At 42.9% G+C, this 18,235-nt stretch overlaps 1 protein-coding gene across 1 annotated transcript; it reads left to right on the top strand.

The window, feature by feature from the left end:
- Nucleotides 1–12,932: 12,932 nt before the first annotated feature.
- Nucleotides 12,933–14,438, top strand: LOC145803184 (uncharacterized). Its single transcript, XM_082896502.1, has 3 exons — nt 12,933–13,520; nt 13,602–13,700; nt 13,909–14,438. Exons 1-3 carry the CDS (start codon nt 13,116–13,118, stop codon nt 13,984–13,986), a joined length of 582 nt encoding a protein of 193 aa, XP_082752628.1. The 5' UTR covers nt 12,933–13,115; the 3' UTR covers nt 13,987–14,438.
- Nucleotides 14,439–18,235: the final 3,797 nt, after the last annotated feature.

The raw sequence follows: 18,235 nt of genomic DNA, 5'->3' as shown, positions 1-18,235 counted from the left end.
TTATTTTATTTTTTGTTTTTTTGGCAATCCGTATACTTAAAAACGCTAAGTTGAATAGCCCAAAATTTCTAGCCCCTTTGTATCGACCCTGAGCAACTAAAAAATAAATCATGAGCTGCATAACTACTTCATATATAAAAGGGAATCCTCTTCTAAATATCAAGCATAATGTGAGGAGTGGTTTTTCAATATTCCTTTGTCCCAAACAGTCCTTTACTTAATCCTTGCTCTGATATCTAAAACATGAAACACTTCGATCGAAGTGCCAGAATTAGCACTCTGACGGTTAAGTTAGATTGTACATGAGAGGGAATGAGTATGATATTTCAAAGATAAAGTCTAGTTGGTTGATAGTTCATACCTTTCTTCTTCTATCCCTCTTCTTTATATAGCCATTTGGTGTAGATATTTCTTACGTAATTTGACCTGTTTGTCATCATTACTTGAATGTGAGGGCCTAATTTCCTACTAAACCTCGGAAAGGGATAACCTAGGCCTATTTCAGTGCTCACAGGTGTTAGCCCATTCTACCAGTATCACTTGTTCGGCATACCACATGGTCGGCACACATATTGTTCGACGTTTAGTTCTTGTCAACCTCTCGGCATCCCAATGGGCTTGATTGGGTTTGTGCTTATAATGGATGGGCCCAGATGTCTCGTTTGCCGATTGTGTAGATATTTTACTCGGGTCACACAATTGCCTCCCGAGCTCTTGGGCACTCCGAATCAGCAAGTGGTCGGTGTACTCGGCTCTTACTCCCTGGTTCACTTGCCTCGAAGTTTGGGCGCGTGATAGGTACGCTGCTTCAACTTTGATGCGACTGATATGACCCCACAAAAGGATATATATACTTCCTGCCTCTTCAGACTTCCCTCGCGCTTCATTTATTACTTTTTTTAAAATACAAACTTCTTAGGGCCTTTTCGATTCCGAAGAGTCCCCTTGTTTTTGTGTCTTCCCTGTCTAAGTATTCAATTTTCATTTTTTTAAAATTTTTTTTATTATTTTTTTTTTTTTGTAAGTTCTTTGTCTCCCTTTCTCTATACATTTTCATTGTTGTCCCCTCCGTTCTTCGACCTTTATTTTTCCGATGGACCTCCTATCAGAGTTGAAGGTCTTTGTTTTTCATTGTCATTTTGAAATCCCAGGTGACGTTCAATTAGAACTCATCGAGGATGGCGTTTTTAACCTACAAAAGGTAGATACGAGCACCATTATTCTGCCATTATTGGCCATTGTTGATGGGAGAGTTCGATATCCTCTTCACCCTTTACTACGTCGTACCGACTCATTAGAAATGCGAGTTCTACACCAAGCACCTTGCAAGAGCATTAGTTTGTGAGCGGCAAGACAGGCAGCGTAAATCCCTATCACATCTCCTGGGTTGGTCCTTAGACATAATTCACGGGGTATGTAGGACCACTCGTAGAGCCAAGTTCTCGGGAGGATGATAAGCGCCCAATCCGTGACAGATCGCACTCCAAAACCTTTGAAAAAAATTTTGATTCCAATACATTTATAAAAAAAAAACTATGAATCCCAAATAATTTATCAATATTTTTATCAAATTTCTTACATGGATATGTGACCCACACAAATTTACATATGTAGGTCTCACACCCATGTGAGAGGTTCGATAAAAAATTTAATAAATTATTTAAGACTCCTAACATAACTCATATGATAGAGTTTGGCGCTCCCAAATATACAAGTGTTAGCACCCACAAGATATCCACACAAATTTTCTGCCCGAATTGCTGCACAAGATTATAGGAATTTAAACCCCAAATTAACTAAAAAAAAAGTCTCAAGATTTGGCTCAATAAAATAAATTTTTTATTTTAAATTATCATTTTAATCTCTAATTTTTTTATTTACTTTCAATTTAAATTATTTGTGTATTTCATTAAGTAAAATCAACAGAAAAAAATTTTATTTTATTCATTAAACTCAATAAAAAATGATATTTTTGACATTTTATGTATACTTATATTATGTTTAATCGATAAGATATAATTTTTCTCTCGGTTTTAATTAACAAAAATTGGTAAATGGTCTAGATTGAAAAAATAAATAAAAAATTGGAGTTTAAATTGATAAAATTAAAAATTAAAAATTTATTTTGTTACGATGATCAAACTCTAGAATTTTTTTTTTTAATTTTCTTTAACTAAATTTACTAAATTCTGAAATTAGTTCTACTAATCATGTTTCAATATGTGTGTTATTGATTATATATCCATATATATAAGAACCGCTTGATTGCTTAAGATTCGTCTTTTCTTTTCGATTTTGCCTTTTCATTATGAATAATTTACTAATGGTGGCCTATATGTTGAGTGAAGGTTTTTTTTTTTTTTTGTAATTATGCAAAGAATATGCAAACATTCTTTGTCAATTATGCAACAAGTTTTTTCGTAATTACGCGAACATTCTTAGTCAATCATGAAACAGGTTTTTTTTTGTAATTACGCAAATATTCTTGGTCAATTATGAAGCATAAATCTTTTATTTTTTTAACAAATTACAAATATCCATGAGATTTGTTTAAAATATGAATCGGTCCTATAATACTAGAAATTACAACTACTGTTTGTTATAAATTTTTGTTTAACACAATACTCAGGGGAAAAAAAAATCAATTCTCCTATGCAATAATAAATTATCAAAATTGTTTATTGAAAAATATTTCTCATGTCATTAAAAACTGTTAATTCACTTAATGATTTATTTATTAACAAAATGGTTAACTGAAAATATTTTTTATATCATTAAAAATTGTTAATTTACTTAATTATTTACTTATTAATAAAATTTGTCACTTGTCATACTAGTATGATTTATGTATTAATAAAATTAATTATTTGTATATGTATATATATGTATTTTCTTTTACTTTTTTATTAGTTAAGTGAATTATGTTACTATTTTTTTTAGATAGAAGAATTATCTTAATATTTGTTTTATATTTATCTGTTAAGAAAAGTTACACACCATAAAATAAATTAATAAATTCACAAGAAATGTTAAAGACTCATAAATTCACCCAAAATGATATAGTAATAGAATTGGACTCTACATCATTGGTTGCATAACAAATCAAAAAATGATACATATCGTACCACATAATTATATTATATATGCAATGATTTATTCTATTCAATTTCATATAACAATATTTTAGTTTTTAAAAAATTATCAAAATACAAAACTTTAATAAAATGTAATAATAACCCATGGCTCGTCTTTTCTTTTCGATTTTACCCTTTCATTTTAAATAATTTATTAATGGTGGCCTATATATTGAGTGAAGGTTTTCGTAATTACGTAAATATTCTTTGTCAATTATTCAACATATTTTTTTGTAATTACGTGAACATTCTTGGTCAATCATGAAACAAGTTTTTTAGTAATTACGCAAATATTCTTAATCAATTATGAAACATAATTTTTTTATTTTTAACAAATTACAAATACACCTATAAGGTTTTTTTTTTAAATATGGACCGGTCCTATAATATTAGAAATTACAACTATAGTTTGTTATAAATTTTTATTTGACACAAAACTCAAGGGGAAAAAAAACTAATTCTCTTATGCAATAATAAAGTAACAAAATTGTTTATCGAAAAATATTTCTCATATCATTAAAAACTGTTAATTGACTATATAATTTATTTATCAACAAAATTGTTAATTTACTTAATGATTTACTTATTAATAAAATTGGTCATTTGTTATTCATGCATGATTTATGTATTAATAAAATTAGTTTTATATATATATATATATATATATATATATTCTTTTGCTTATTTATTAGTTTAATGAATTATCTTAGTAGTTTTTTTTTAGATGGGAGAATTATCTTAATATTTATTTTATATTTATCTGTTGAGAAAAGCTACACATCATAATTTTTTGAATAAATTATATAAATGGTCCCTATAATTTATCCCTTTTTTTTTTGTCCCTCTTGTTTTAATTTGCTCAATTTTGCCCCTTAATTTTATGAATTGTGTCATATTAGTCCAATAAACAACAATTATTAAGTTTGATGGACAAAAAATCAAATGATGTGTGTAGACGTCCCCGAACGCCCCGGGAGGGTTAAGCCCCCGTTCTGTTCATTTGGGGTCACTACAGCTCGGACTCTTAAAAATGTCACGGTTCCTAATCTGAACCAAAGAGTCCAAATCCGGCAAATCGTTTTGAGAAACTGATTTTTTGAAAAAGTAGTGCCAAATATGGACTGCTTTGCCAGATACAGAGTCGCCACCTAAATATTTTATTTTGGGAAATTTAGGAAACCCTGACTCGGTGCCAAGAGGCCACGTGTCCGTCATCACCAAAGTTGCCTCGGCTCGGGAACTTGGGTACGATTGGGGAAGGTCACTTCGTGAGCACCCCCGCTCGCCCGGTCATAGACCGGCCTCTACTAACCATGATATCTAGTTTTGAAAACATTGTGAGTTCTTATTCCGATTTATTAGCCTAGGTTACTATGTGATGCGCACAGCATACAAATATAGACCGAGTCGCCTGAATTGGAACGAAACATTTCATGCTTGTTTTTGAAAGTGGTTTGCTACCCGCATGTAGGCTTTAAAACATTTGATGATTTATTCCAATTTAAGTAACCCAACCTTCACCCACAGGCATTCAGGCAGATATATCATGTAAGCACATAGCCTCATGGTAAGCATGCTATTCATGGCAGTCACTCACACGCATGCAAGGATGCTAAAGCATAAAGCTTACCGAGTACTCCAAGCCAAAATAGGAATTCATTAGAAATCATGCATGATCCTAAGTATACAGAAATGCCTAATGCAACACATGCAAAATGCAACTATAGCAGGCTCGGCTACTCTAAGATGGTATATGAAATGCTACAACTATCATGTATTCAATTTAGAATTGAAAGTACAATGCAGTTAGTATGGTGCGCCGAGCCCGGTGCATGCGATACAGATGAATGAATGCAAGCATGCTGTCATACTGTATGCTAATTTAAATATGCCCTAATCTAACCATCATAAGCGGATAAATAAAAGGGAGAAAGACGTGGGGTTGGAAGACATACATCACACTTATTACAGTTGTGCCCTCACTCGGAGGGTCCGAATAAATATACAGTCCCAATATTACAGTCCCGAATAAAAGAATATTACAGTCCAAAATATTACAAAATCCTAATTAATTAATGAATTAACTAAGAAAGCAAATAAAACTGGCATGCAAGCCAGGGACTGCCTTGCTTCTGATGGATGATGCATGTCCGGGTTGTCTTGCGCGGAAATCCACCGGAATGCCCCAATTAGCCTCTGTTTACACCTGTTCTTGAAATGCGTGCCAAGCCCCGGAAAGTTGCTGATTCCTCATTTTGCTGAAACAGAGAGCAGGAAAGGGGCATAGCAATGTATTTGCACAGATATATGCATGTCTCGATCCTCGTGCCACCAATCACGCATATCGAGGCATGATGGCCGAGGAGTCGAAATGCACAACTCAATATAGGATGAATGCACATGAAACTACAACTAAAACCTAACTCCATCATGGCTAATCCGGAGTGTCGGTGACTGGGGGAATTGAGACACATTCCGTCACTCGGAGTACGAAATGTACCTCGTTTCCTGTGCCCGGGCTAACTCCTATTCCGGACACGATGCAATACGCATGATATGCATGAAATGCAACTAAGATGCAATCCTAACATACACAATGCTATGAAAATGAGATGCCTCGAAATGCGTGCACACGGGCACGCAAACCGAGGCAATGGCAAAATGCGATGTAATAACATGGAAATGACAAATGGGCTTATACCAACATGAGTGAACCTCAGCCACACTCACATAGGATGCCGACGGATAAAAATGAGGTGCCTCGAAATGCGTGCACACGGGCACGCAAATCGAGGCGGTGACAGAATGCGATGAAATGACATGGAAATGTGATATGGGCTTATACCAACATGAGTGAGCCTCAGCCACACTCACATAGGATGCCGACGGATAAAAAAGAAGTGCCTCGAAATGCGTGCACACGGGCACGCGAACCGAGGCGGAGACAGAATGCGACGAAATGACATGGAAATGATAGCAATCATTCTAATGGAATTTCAGCACTAAAATATGGGGGAAAACAGTCCCGAAATGAGGCGAAATGACATGAAATGCATGGAATTGTCCCGAAATGTGAATTTAGGCACCCGAAATGGCCTATCGCTATGCCAAACATGCACAACATGGACATGCAATGCAAAGACAGAAGCTAGACAGTCCCAAAAGATGCACTTTCACAGTTATAAACATGGCCAAACAGCAAGCATAGGTATGGCAAAAATAGCATGCAAAAATAGGGGCCAAAAGGGGGGTAATGAAGCAAGTGATATAGCCAAAACCCAAACTGAAAAATTTCCTTCTACAACACTGAAGAGGGACCAAAAATATGAATATTTACAGTATATGGAAGCCTCAAAATCAGTATAAAAACATGCTAAAAATGTGATGCAAAACAAGGCTCAAAAATGGCTATAACATGAGGTATGCAAAATAATCACCAAACAGCCAAAGACCCTTAATAAAATATGTATAATGGACCAAAATAAGCACTTTTCCAGAACTGTAAAATGGCCAAAAACAAAATCATGGTAGGCTAATTAAACATGCAAGAATGGGGAATAAAAGAGGGATATAACATGAAGTGACCTATGGAGACCCCAAACCATGAAAGGACCTAAATGAAATATGAAGTATGGACCAAAATAAGAACTTTTTCAGAACTGTAAAATGGCCAAAAACAAAAGCATGGTAGGCTGCCATTGCATGCAAGAATGGGGAAGAAAAGAGGAGTATAAAGGTAGGTACAACATGGAAACCCCAAATGGTGTTGAGCCCTTCTTCAATGTTGAAGAGGCGCTCAAAATAAGCCTAATATCAGTTTACCACATGCTCGAAAATAAATTGGTCATGGGTCAAAAATAGCATGCAAGATTGTGACATATAAGAGGATCAATGAAGCAAGTGTATCATGGAGGGCTCAAACAGGGTTGAGCCCTTAATGAAAAGTGAAGATGAGCTCAAAATATGGCCCTTTTCAGTTAGGGTCGGAGCTTGAAACAAAAAGCAAGTGGGGCTTACAAATAGATCAAGAAAAAGGGTCAAAAGGGTAAAAGTATTACTTACCCTTAAAGACTCAAACTTTTGTTGCTTCTTGGACCAATTTGCAGCTTTTTTGGCCTTTGAGAAACCTTCCTTGTTGCTGGAAATGAGATGGTGGTGGTAGAGCTTGGTGGTGTAGAAGGGATGATGGTTAGGGACTTAGGGTTTTTTGAAGAAATGAGAGCTATGGAGATGGAGTTGTATATGGAGACTTGAAGAACAATTTTTCTAACCCTTGTAAGTGAAGCCATCAGCTGGTTATAAGGGTTCAAAAGGGGGTGTAAAGGTGGGGGAAAAGGAGAGCAAAACTCCCCCACAAAATATCCCCCGGGTAAATATCTTTTCTGGGGGATATTGCCCCACAGCTGTAAAGTGCACAGTGCAAGGAACACGGTCGGCCTATTACTTTTGCTCCAGGTGGCCGGCCGGCCACACCCCCTAGCCGGCCGGCTAGGGGTCAAAAGGTTCAATCATATTTTCTGGCCGGCCACCAACTGGTGGGGTACTCCTATGTGTGTACAACACAACCATGTGGTTAAAAGTCCGAGAAAGTGGGTCCAAGGGGTTCAACATTAGCCCGGAAGGAGGGGGTCAAAAGGGTCAAGTAGCATTAGTGGCCGGCCACCAACTTTTAGGGGCCTCTCATGTGTGTAGATCACAGATATGTGGTTGAAAGTTCAAGAATGTGGGCCCAAGGGGTTCAACATTAGCCCGGAAGAAAGGGGTCAAAAGGGTCAGGTAACCTTAATGGCCGGCCACCAACTTTTAGGGGCCTCTCATGTGTGTAGATCACAGATATGTGGTTGAAAGTTGGCAACATTAACTCCAAGGTGTTCAACATTAGCCCGGAAGTCAGAAAAACGGGCGTCGGAGGGCCTCGGAGGAGATATAACTGGCTGCTGCAACAATTACTAGCCTCCCGTCCTTCAGTGACCTTCCCCGTGATAAAACAGAGGTACCTGCCAAAAATGAACGAAAACTGTTGCAAAACGAACGCTCGGGGACCAAAACGCGCAGTTCGAGGTCCCGAAAATAGGCTGTTAAGCACCGAAAGTGGCATTCGGCCACGAAGTGGGTTTCTCAGACCCCAGTGTCCCTCAAAAGGGATTAAAAAGGATGTATGCCAAAAATCAGAGCAATAGGAGATGGTTAAGCGGTCCCGAACCGAGGCACACGGCCTGACGGCTCCGAAAATCGGAAACCGGACTCCGAAATAGGAAAAATGGCCTACGGCCACCAAATGTAGCCTACGGACATTGGGAGATGGCCTACAGGACCTCTCCCTTCCCTCAGGAAAAGAAACAAAGAAAACCGAGTCTGGTTCGCAAACCGAGGCAAGGTACGAAAGAGGGTTCGGAAGTCCGGAGGCAGGGCTCACGGCCGCAACTCTGAAACTTCTGAACAAGCACATTATGCAACATCACGAAGCGCTCAATCGGTGACGTCTGAGTCTTAAGGTCGGTCAAAAATGGGGTGTCTACAGTTGCCCCTCTTTGACAGAACTCGGAAGTCACAAGTGACGGGAGTGAATGTCAAAGCCCAGAGACGACCCATTTTTGACAAGGCCGAAGACTTAGACAAACCTACAGGATAAACAGAGATGTGCCCGCAGGCATGCCCGCAGGCAGGGGGCAAAATGCAAATGAAAATGCAAGAAGATTTTGAAGATTGGACTTATACGCTGCGCGACGCCGGTTTTGAAAGTTGAACTTATACGCTACGCGAAGCCGGTTTTGAAAGTTGGACTTATACGCTACGCGAAGCCAGTTTTGAAAGTTGGACTTATACGCTACGCGAAGCCGGTTTTGAAAGTTGGACTTATACGCTACGCGAAGCCGGTTTTGAAAGTTGGACTTATACGCTACGCGAAGCCGGTTTTGAAAGTTGGACTTATACGCTACGCGAAGCCGGTTTTGAAAGTTGGACTTATACGCTACGCGAAGCCGGTTTTGAAAGTTGGACTTATAAGCTACGCGAAGCCGGTTTTGAAAGTTGGACTTATACGCTACGCGAAGCCGGTTTTGAAAGTTGGACTTATACGCTACGCAAAGCCGGTTTTGAAAGTTGGACTTATACGCTACGCGAAGCCGGTTTTGAAAGTTGGACTTATACGCTACTCGAAGCCGGTTATCCTCATGATCATGCGAATACAGCAAGCTGTAATGGAGCAAGTATTCGCAAATAGATGCAACAGTTTTAAGCAAGAATGCAAAGCAACAACTACATTTCATGCAGTTAAGAATGCGGAGGATTATTCAATCCCCGCCACGTCTCACACGGAGAAGATACGATACCTGCGCGATTCGTCTGGTCGCACCAGCCTCAATTGAACCATACATACAATATCGTGCCTGCAAAAGAGAGAAATTGCAACAAGTACAATATGCTACCAACATATATTTAACGTGATTCCGAAAGTTCAACACACGCAGTGCCGGTGAGTGAATGCATCGCAATGCAAAAGTAGAACATGCGTGACAACGTATGCTCAAACATAGAAGTATACCAATATCAAGAAACGTGCATGTTAATGCAGGTATGTTCATGAAAATGCAAGATAATGTGACACGAGCATGAATCAGGGTGCCCGTTTGTTATGAAACAACGAGTACGGAAATGCGCGTTTCGGCGAAGGCGACTCGACCACGGCCTCCGATCTGCTTCCCTGAAAGGTTACAACTCATTCAAAAAGGATACACTTTGATTTCGATGAATGATGATGAGACACATGTCAGAACTTGAAGCCGAAGTCCCGGCGGAGCAATTTCGCGACCGGAAGTATACTTTTCTTGAACTTTTTCAGGTCCCGGGAACTCCGATCTTCCTCAAAATTTGCAGGGAGCTAGGTGAGCATGTGGGGAGCATGGCCGGCCGTTTATCTTCCCAAGGGGAGGTGGCCAACCGGTTTCCCATAAAGCTAATGGCTGGCCGGCCATTTCTGCAAAAAGAAGATAGCTAGCCGGCCAGAAAAAGGGGCTGGCCGGCCATGTGCTTTATCTGGGGGTATTTTGGTCTTTTTCACCCCCTTTTGCATGCCTCTTCAACCAAGACTTGAGGCTTATAAAAGGCAGCCGAGGTCCCTTCATTTCTTGCCTCCTTCAACACTTTCCTCACCAAATTTGAGTTTCACGCGCGTTTTCCAACGCCCCGTGCAAATTGTTTCCGCAAAAACATTCAGTTTCAAGCACTTTGAAGCGATTAAATTCCGGCTTCGGAGCTTCTTTTCGCACTTTCGCCACTTGAGGTAAGTTTATCTTAATATTTGGAATATTTTCTCGGGAGTTGACTTTTGTTGACTTTTTATTTCCCGAGAGTTGACTTTTGTTGACTTTTTCCAATTTTTGCTCATTTTGCTCATTTTTGCTCCCTTTTACAGATTCTTTGAAAAATGGCGGGCAATTCTCCCCACGGCGGAGGTTTTCCAGGTGCCGGAGATGATTTCGATCCCATGACTCTACCCCCGAGGTCCCGACCTTTTATTCCCGGGAGGTACCGTCCGGCAGCACACGTCCTCCCTCGCGCTGTCTTCCGTCACTTTACCAGCTTTGACGAGCGAGCACCCGGGGATCTGCTTCTCAGAGAGCCGGAGCAGCATCTCTCTCACGAGGCCCGAGAGGTATTTACCTCATCTTCTGTATTTTTCGTGCATTTCGCACCTTTGCCATGCTTGAACACGCAGTTTAGCTTATGACATAGTACTTTGCTTGCATCTTGAACATGTAATTTCAACATTCGAATTTCTGAACACTCGGCTCATTAATTAATTGCGAACACACAGCCCACATTAGAACATACGGCTCAAACACTGATTTGTCGAACACGCAGCCCGGATTTGAAAGTGAACACACAGCCCTCACTTTAAATTTTCTGAACACGCAGCCCAGATAGATAGTGAACACGCAGCCCACACTAGTTGAAATTTGAACACGCAGCCCAAACTTCAAATTTTCTGAACACGCAGTCCAGATAGATAGTGAACACGCAGCCCACAATTTAACTGAAAGTTGAACACGCAGCCCAAACTTCAAATTTTCTGAACACGCAGCCCAGGTAGATAGTGAACACGCAGCCCACAATTTAACTGAAAGTTGAACACGCAGCCCAGGTAGATAGTGAACACGCAGCCCACAATTTAACTGAAAGTTGAACACGCAGCCCAAATTTCAAATTTTCTGAACACGCAGCCCAGGTAGATAGTGAACACGCAGCCCACAATTTAACTGAAAGTTGAACACGCAGCCCAAATTTCAAATTTTCTGAACACGCAGCCCAGGTAGATAGTGAACACGCAGCCCACAATTTAACTGAAAGTTGAACACGCAGCCCAAATTTCAAATTTTCTGAACACGCAGCCCAGGTAGAATTTGCATGTAGCTTATTTCACTTCATCGGCACACAACCCATTTTATTCCATTGGCACACAGCTCATTTCATTCTCATTGGCACACAGCCCATTCATCTCATTGGCACACGGCCCATTCATCTCATTGGCACACAGCTCATTTCATCTCATTGGCACGTAGCCCATTTATTTCATTGGCACACAGCTCATTTCATCTCATTGGCACATAGCTCATTTCATCTCATTGGCACATAGCCCATTCATCTCATTGGCACACGGCCCATTCATCTCATTGGCACACAGCTCATTTCATCTCATTGGCACATAGCCCATTTATTTCATTATTGACACATGTATTCATTCTGAATGCAGGTTGGTTCCCGCAGTGTGCGGGGATATGGTTCCACCATTGCGCGGGATTGGTATGCTGAGCTCCCGGAGGGCGTCAGAGACTTGGTAGACTTGGCAGGGTTTGGGCCCTTCTGCGTCGGGTTGTCACGTTGTCCTGCCAGGAGGACACTGATGGCAGCCATGGTAGAGAGATGGTGGGACACCACCAACTCCTTTCATTTCTCTGCCACCGGGGATATGACCATGACCCCTTTTGACTTCCCTGTATTGACCGGTTTAGACGTCGGAGGTTGGTCCATCCCTTACGATGAGGATATGGGCGAGTGGGAGGCCGCCTGGATGTATTTATTGGGGGCTCACCCGCCTGTTGATAGGGTTTCAGGGAGAGTCCGATACACTTGGTTCTCTTCCCATTTCCGGCGGGCGGAGATGGTGCCTGAGAGTCCCGAGGAGACGGAGCAGTATGCCCGTGGTTTCCTGATGTTCCTCTTCGGGACTACCCTGTTCGCCGACAGAGGGAACACAGTTGGGCTATATTTGCTGAGCGCTCTGGTCGACCTATCACAGGTCAGTAGATATGATTGGGGTGGCGCCGGCCTGGCTACCCTTTACTTTTATATGAGCGCGACCTCCCGCGGGCGGGGCTATTTACTTGGCGGCTACTGGAGAGCCTGGGAGGTACTTTTCTGTCCTCTTGATTTACATTTCTGCTCTTCATTACTTGTACATTGCACACACAGCGCACTTTTACAGTCTGTATTTTGCTCTCAGCATTTCATACTTACATTCTGCACTGTTTTTCTCAGCTATGGGTCTATGTATACTTCCCATCATTAGCCCCAGAGCTGGAGGTGGTAGGGATTCCCATGACCCCATATTCATTGATGTTCGAGGGCCCGTACCGGCCGAGACCTCGAGAGACCCTCCTTCGCCTGCGACAGTATTTTGACACGGTGCGACATTCAGAGGTACTTCAGAACTTTCAGTTCTTTTCATTTTCATCTTTGATTTGCTCTGTATATTCTCGATTTCTGATCGGTTTATGCATTTGTCATCCGCAGATCACATGGCAGCCCTGGGTGTGTTTGGGTGATGGTCTCCGACTTCAGTACACCGGAGCGTTGGGCATCTCCCAGTATAGGGTCCTGCTTGAAGGGCCGGTTGGCAGGGCATGGTTCCTGGGGGAACGCTTTCTGCGCCAGGTATGGGGGTATCTTTCTCAGGATATTCCCGCAGTACCCCCAACTAGTATGCGGACCGCTGACAGGCTCTCTTACTCAGAGGTAGTCGGCGCCATGCTGGACAGTGATGCTTTGCTATATATTGAGGAGGGGGACTACGCCACTTACCGTCACATATATTTGATGCCTCCATTGACGGGAGCTCATATCCCGATGATGAGGCCTGCCGGTATGTCATCCTCGGGCCAGGCTCGGGCTCGGGCTGCAGACGCCCCTTCTACTAGCAGGGCCGGTACATCTAGAGGTGGGAGCAGACCGGTTCCTCCGGTTCCGTCGACTCATCCTCATCCCGGATGGCCAGATATGCCTACTGAGTTGATGGCGTGGCAGTATGGGGCTAGCTTTCCGACTCCGATTCCACTAGAGCCTCCGATGCCCAGTGATCGATACGCCATTGATCCGGACTCACCGCCGGTATGCTCCACTTTTTTCATTCATCATTCAGATGTTTAGACACTCTTCTGTTCACTAATGATTATGAGCTCATTTTTGCAGCCATCGCGAGGGTACATGGAGGAGGTGGTTGGACTGGTGGCCACACTCGAGGGCATGGTCCTGCGGAGGGAGGCACAGTTGTCTGTCGCGGGCATTCAGGTACCCTTCAGTTTTCTGGCATTTATCATACTTCTGATGACATGCTGATTTCTACTGCATCGATAGACCACTTGTGTATAGCACATCTGACACACACCCCACTTGTACACTGTATTTACATGCACCCACTTCATGTAGCCTTTGCTTGTATCTGCATCTGATGTATATATTTGGACTAATGCATTTGAATTGAACTCTTTGTTTTCAGATGCCTTCATGGTCCGGTCAGCCGCAGGCCAGGCCACCTGGGTCTCATTGGGGAGCTGGGCCATCTGGGCCTTTTTAGGGGGCGGGGTCATCTCGGCCTTCCCGAGGAGCCGGGCCGTCTAGGCCTTTTTGAGGAGCTCGAGGAGGGCCTGTCTGCAGACGCAGGGCTCATGTTGTGGAGGTGGAGCCTGATGAGGAGGAGGAGGAGGAGGAGGCTACCGATCGTCAGTCAGAGACATCTGCTGAGGAGGGAGGCTCCGGTTTTGGCTCGGGGAATAGAGGCGAGGCCGAGGGGGATCTTGAGGATGACAGCTCTGACTCAGATGGTGGTGCGGAGATTGTCCCGCAGAACAGGATGAGGAGTGATTCTCGTTCCCGTTCCCGAGGACTTTGATGTTGTTATTTCCTGCTTTATTTTTCTTTTTGCTAGTAGTTTGTAGCACTTTGCACATTGTTAGGCAGTTTTATTTTTTGTAAAACTTGTACCTTTGTTTGTTGTAAAGCATGATGAAATGAAATAGCTTTTGAAAAGATGTTTGTATTTTAAACCCTTAGCATCGTATCGCATCATTCATTTTGCACAAAAATGAAATTGAATGGTAATGCGCATTGTGTAATCACCAAGTCAGGTAGTGAACCGACGCAACAAACTAAGCAACTCAACTTACTAAGATATAACAGGACCTTAGAAAGTTTACAACTCGATAAGCAAAATGCAACAACGTTGACAATGCAAATAAACAAGACTTTAACAATAATTGCTTAAACAGAGAGCAATGACTCAAAAACACAAAACACGTCCGCCCGACAAACAACTCGATAAGCAAAACAACAACTCGATAAACAAAACTCAACAACAACAAAGTGTACTTCTGACGATCTGGGCATCGGAACGCATCCGAAACGGAGGGAGATGAAGGCCTTTGACTCCCCCGTTGCATGGAAATGTTTGGAACTTTCCCTCGAAAAGTAAAACAGGGCCAAGGAGATACACTGCAGCATTGCCGACCATCCTTGGGAGCCGGCCGGCCATTTTTGTGGAGAGAGACAGCTGGCCGGCCATTTCTGCAAAAAGTAAATGGCTGGCCAGCCAGAAAAGGTGGCTGGCCGGCCATTCAGTCCTGCAGCCTCCAGATTTTTGACACGTGTCCCCGTGAATAGTGTTTTCCCTTCTATAAAAGCCTCAACTTCGGGAACATTCATTTCATCTTAGTTTTAGACAAAGATGGAGGCGTATCTCGCAGAAAATGTCACATCTTGGATTTCTTCTCTAGATGGCTCGGAGAAGCTGAATTTCCGGGGTTTCGGCTTGAATGCACTATTCACGCTGAGCCGTACTCCGCTACAGCTCCCTTTTCTCCATGCCGCGGCAAGGTTCTGGAATCCAGTGACGCACGTTTTTAGCTTCGGCGGCCAAGAGATGTGCCCCACTTTCGAAGATTTTCAGGTTTTGATGGAGTCTGAATGCTCTGAAGTGATCTTGCCCCAGCTCCGTTTTGGCCATGCTCAGGCTTTAGGGCGGATGTGTGGGCTCACGGCGCATGATGCTCGATCGCTGATCTGCAGTGGGGAACTGGACATCCTTGGCTTGATCCATCGTTTTTCCGATGCCGGTGACCGCAGTAACCATTATTGGCAGGGTTTCCGGCAACACGCCCTCTGCTTAGGTATGTTGTCTCACTTTCTGCTTTCTTCGGGCTTTGGCGGGGCTAGCATTCGTCTGATTGAAGTCGCCCAAGGTTTGAGAGAAGGAAAGAGCTGTATTGCCATGTCCTTGGCCGAGACACTGATGGGCTTAGATTCTGTCTATCGCCGGGAGGCGAGTAGGTTTGCTGGGAGTCCACTGCTGCTGCAGGTAATGTTTCCCACCCAACCTAACATATATATTTGCTCACATCACTCGACCCTCAGGCTCGTTTTTTTTTTTCTCACAAAACCCTTGTCTTACTTTTCTCTCATCGTACATCTCTCTGTTCTTTACTCTCTCATTTTCCATCCCTCCCCTAGGTATGGTTAATGGATAAGTTGCAGGTTGTGGACTCTTGCCCGGCCTATTCAGCTCGAGGCTACTTCTTTCGGCAGCGCCTTGTCAATGCTCTTGACGAAAGGTGGTGGTTCGATTGGATGTACAATTTGTCCACAGACGGCATTGCTTGGCGTTGTCCTTGGCTCAACCTCCCGGCAATGAGCTATAGTATGTCCCGGCTGATTGGGATCCAATTGGTTGGTCTAACCCACTGCGTATTCTATTTTCCGTTCCGGTTCCTGCGTCAGTTTGGTCATGATCAGACTTGCCCACCGGAGGGGATTGAGTACCCAGCTGCTTTCCCGGTCCGGGGTGCACAGCTTGCCCGATATGCCACAGCATGGAGGACTAGAGAGCTCCTGGCCCCTGCTCCCACTTTCAGTTGCACTTTGTCCGATGAGTGCGTGGATTGGCTCAATGAGGAGGCACAGGTTGGGCCTAGCTTGGCATCAGATGCTTCGTCCAGCTCTGGGAGGGGACGCAGAGATACTTGATTCAACTATGCCCCAAATTTATTGCTTATTTAGCATTTTCAAGTTTTCTTTATGAATGTACTAAAAAAGCAACCTCGATTGTAATGCAAGAGCAGGAGAACTCAGTTTTGAAATCGATGAAATTGAAAGTTATGGCACTGAAAATTTTCCACTTTTGGTCCAAAAATGGTCTTAGTCGTAAAAAGATTAATTTGAACAAAGTCAACTTTTATTAAAACTCTTCAAAACTATTTTCGATGTGGATCAGAACTGGACACACCGGAGATCTGTCACTGAGATGCACAACCCCAGATCCCTGCAACTGGAAAGTTGCCCCTAGTCTGAAGAACAATGCGGCACTTCAAAGCAACGGAAAGTTGCCCCTTGTCTGAGTAACTTTGCACCGTCGCGGCAACGGAAAGTTGCCCCTAGTTTGAACAGCACTGTACCGGAGATCACGATAAATGCTGATGGATAAAGATGACTGAGACGATCAAAATGGACAGAGTTGATCGGGGAAAAATTTATGGCTGAACTTCAAGGTGAAGTTGCCTACGTATTCCAAAGATGGGAATCAAGCCTTACGTACTTCAGGCCTGAGGTTCACTCGAGTATTTTCACTCTCCTTTTGCGCTCTAACTTTTGCCAAGGTCGCCCTTTGCGGGTTTTCAACCTTGCGAGCTCAGTTTTTATATTTTCTAATTTTTTGTGCTCTGACTTTTGCCTAGGTCGTCCTTTCGGGTTTTCGGCCTAGCGAGCCTCTCAAGGATAGTATTTCTTCAACTTGTCCATATTAATCGGTTGTGAGAACTCCAAGCCATCTAGATCCATCAGAACCACAGCCCCACCTGACCAGATAGCTTTGATGATGTAAGGACCAGTCCAATTAGGTTTGAACTTGCCCCTTGGGTCGTGGATGGGAGCTCGGTTGTCTTTGAGCACCAAATCTCCTTCTTTCAAATTCCGGGACTTAACCTTCTTGTTGAAAGCCCGGGCAATTCTGCGTTGATAGCCTTGGATGTGGTACAGTGCTTTCAATCTTCTTTCATCAAAGAGCATGAGTTCTTCGAATCTGCTTTGCTGCCAATCTGCTTCGGCTATTTGGCATTCAGCCAATACTCGTAACGACGGAACCTCAATCTCGATGGGTAGAACAGCCTCCATTCCATAGACCAATGAATATGGAGTTGCTCCAGTAGAAGTTCTGATTGAAGTCCTGTAGCCCCACAGAGCAAATGGCAGCTTGTCTGGCCAATCCCGATAGGTTCCCACCATCTTCTGCAGTATATGCTTGATATTCTTGTTGGCGGCCTCAACCACTCCGTTGGTCTGCGGCCGGTATGTAGATGACTTATGGAAAACCACATTGTATTTCTCCAACAAGTCTATTACTTCTTTCTTGAAGTGGGAACCATTATCTGAAATTATCTCGTTTGGCACCCCGTAGCGACAGATGATGTTGTTCCTGATGAACTTTGCGACATGCGACGCCTTCAACACCGCGTATGATTGGGCCTCTACCCACTTTGTAAAATAATCTATCGCCACCAGGATAAACTCATGCCCGTTTGACCCCTTCGGGGTAACAGCTCCGATTACATCAATTCCCCAGACTGAAAAAGGCCATGGTGAAGTCATGTTGTACAGCTTTGACGGCGGGATGTTCATGCGGTTTGCATGAATTTGACACTTGTGGCATCGCCGAACAAAGCTAATACAATCCTCCTCCATGGTTGACCAGTAGTAGCCCTGTCTGAGAATCTTTCTGGCCAGCATTACTCCATTCATGTGTGCACCGCATTCCCCCCCATGGATGGCTTCCATCAGGC

Source organism: Camellia sinensis, chromosome 11 (assembly GCF_055761805.1).
Source record: "Camellia sinensis isolate YWXY chromosome 11, ASM5576180v1, whole genome shotgun sequence".
In the NCBI taxonomy this organism is placed as follows: domain Eukaryota; kingdom Viridiplantae; phylum Streptophyta; class Magnoliopsida; order Ericales; family Theaceae; genus Camellia; species Camellia sinensis.
This window is presented reverse-complemented; position numbering and strand designations above follow the sequence as displayed.

Coding starts and splice junctions, on each gene's coding strand:
- LOC145803184 (XM_082896502.1), top strand. CDS start 13,116: ATGCGGACCGCTGACAGGCTCTCTTACTCAGAGGTAGTCGGCGCCATG. Junction 13,521..13,601: donor TTGATCCGGACTCACCGCCG/GTATGCTCCACT, acceptor TCATTTTTGCAG/CCATCGCGAGGGTACATGGA. Junction 13,701..13,908: donor TGTCTGTCGCGGGCATTCAG/GTACCCTTCAGT, acceptor CTTTGTTTTCAG/ATGCCTTCATGGTCCGGTCA.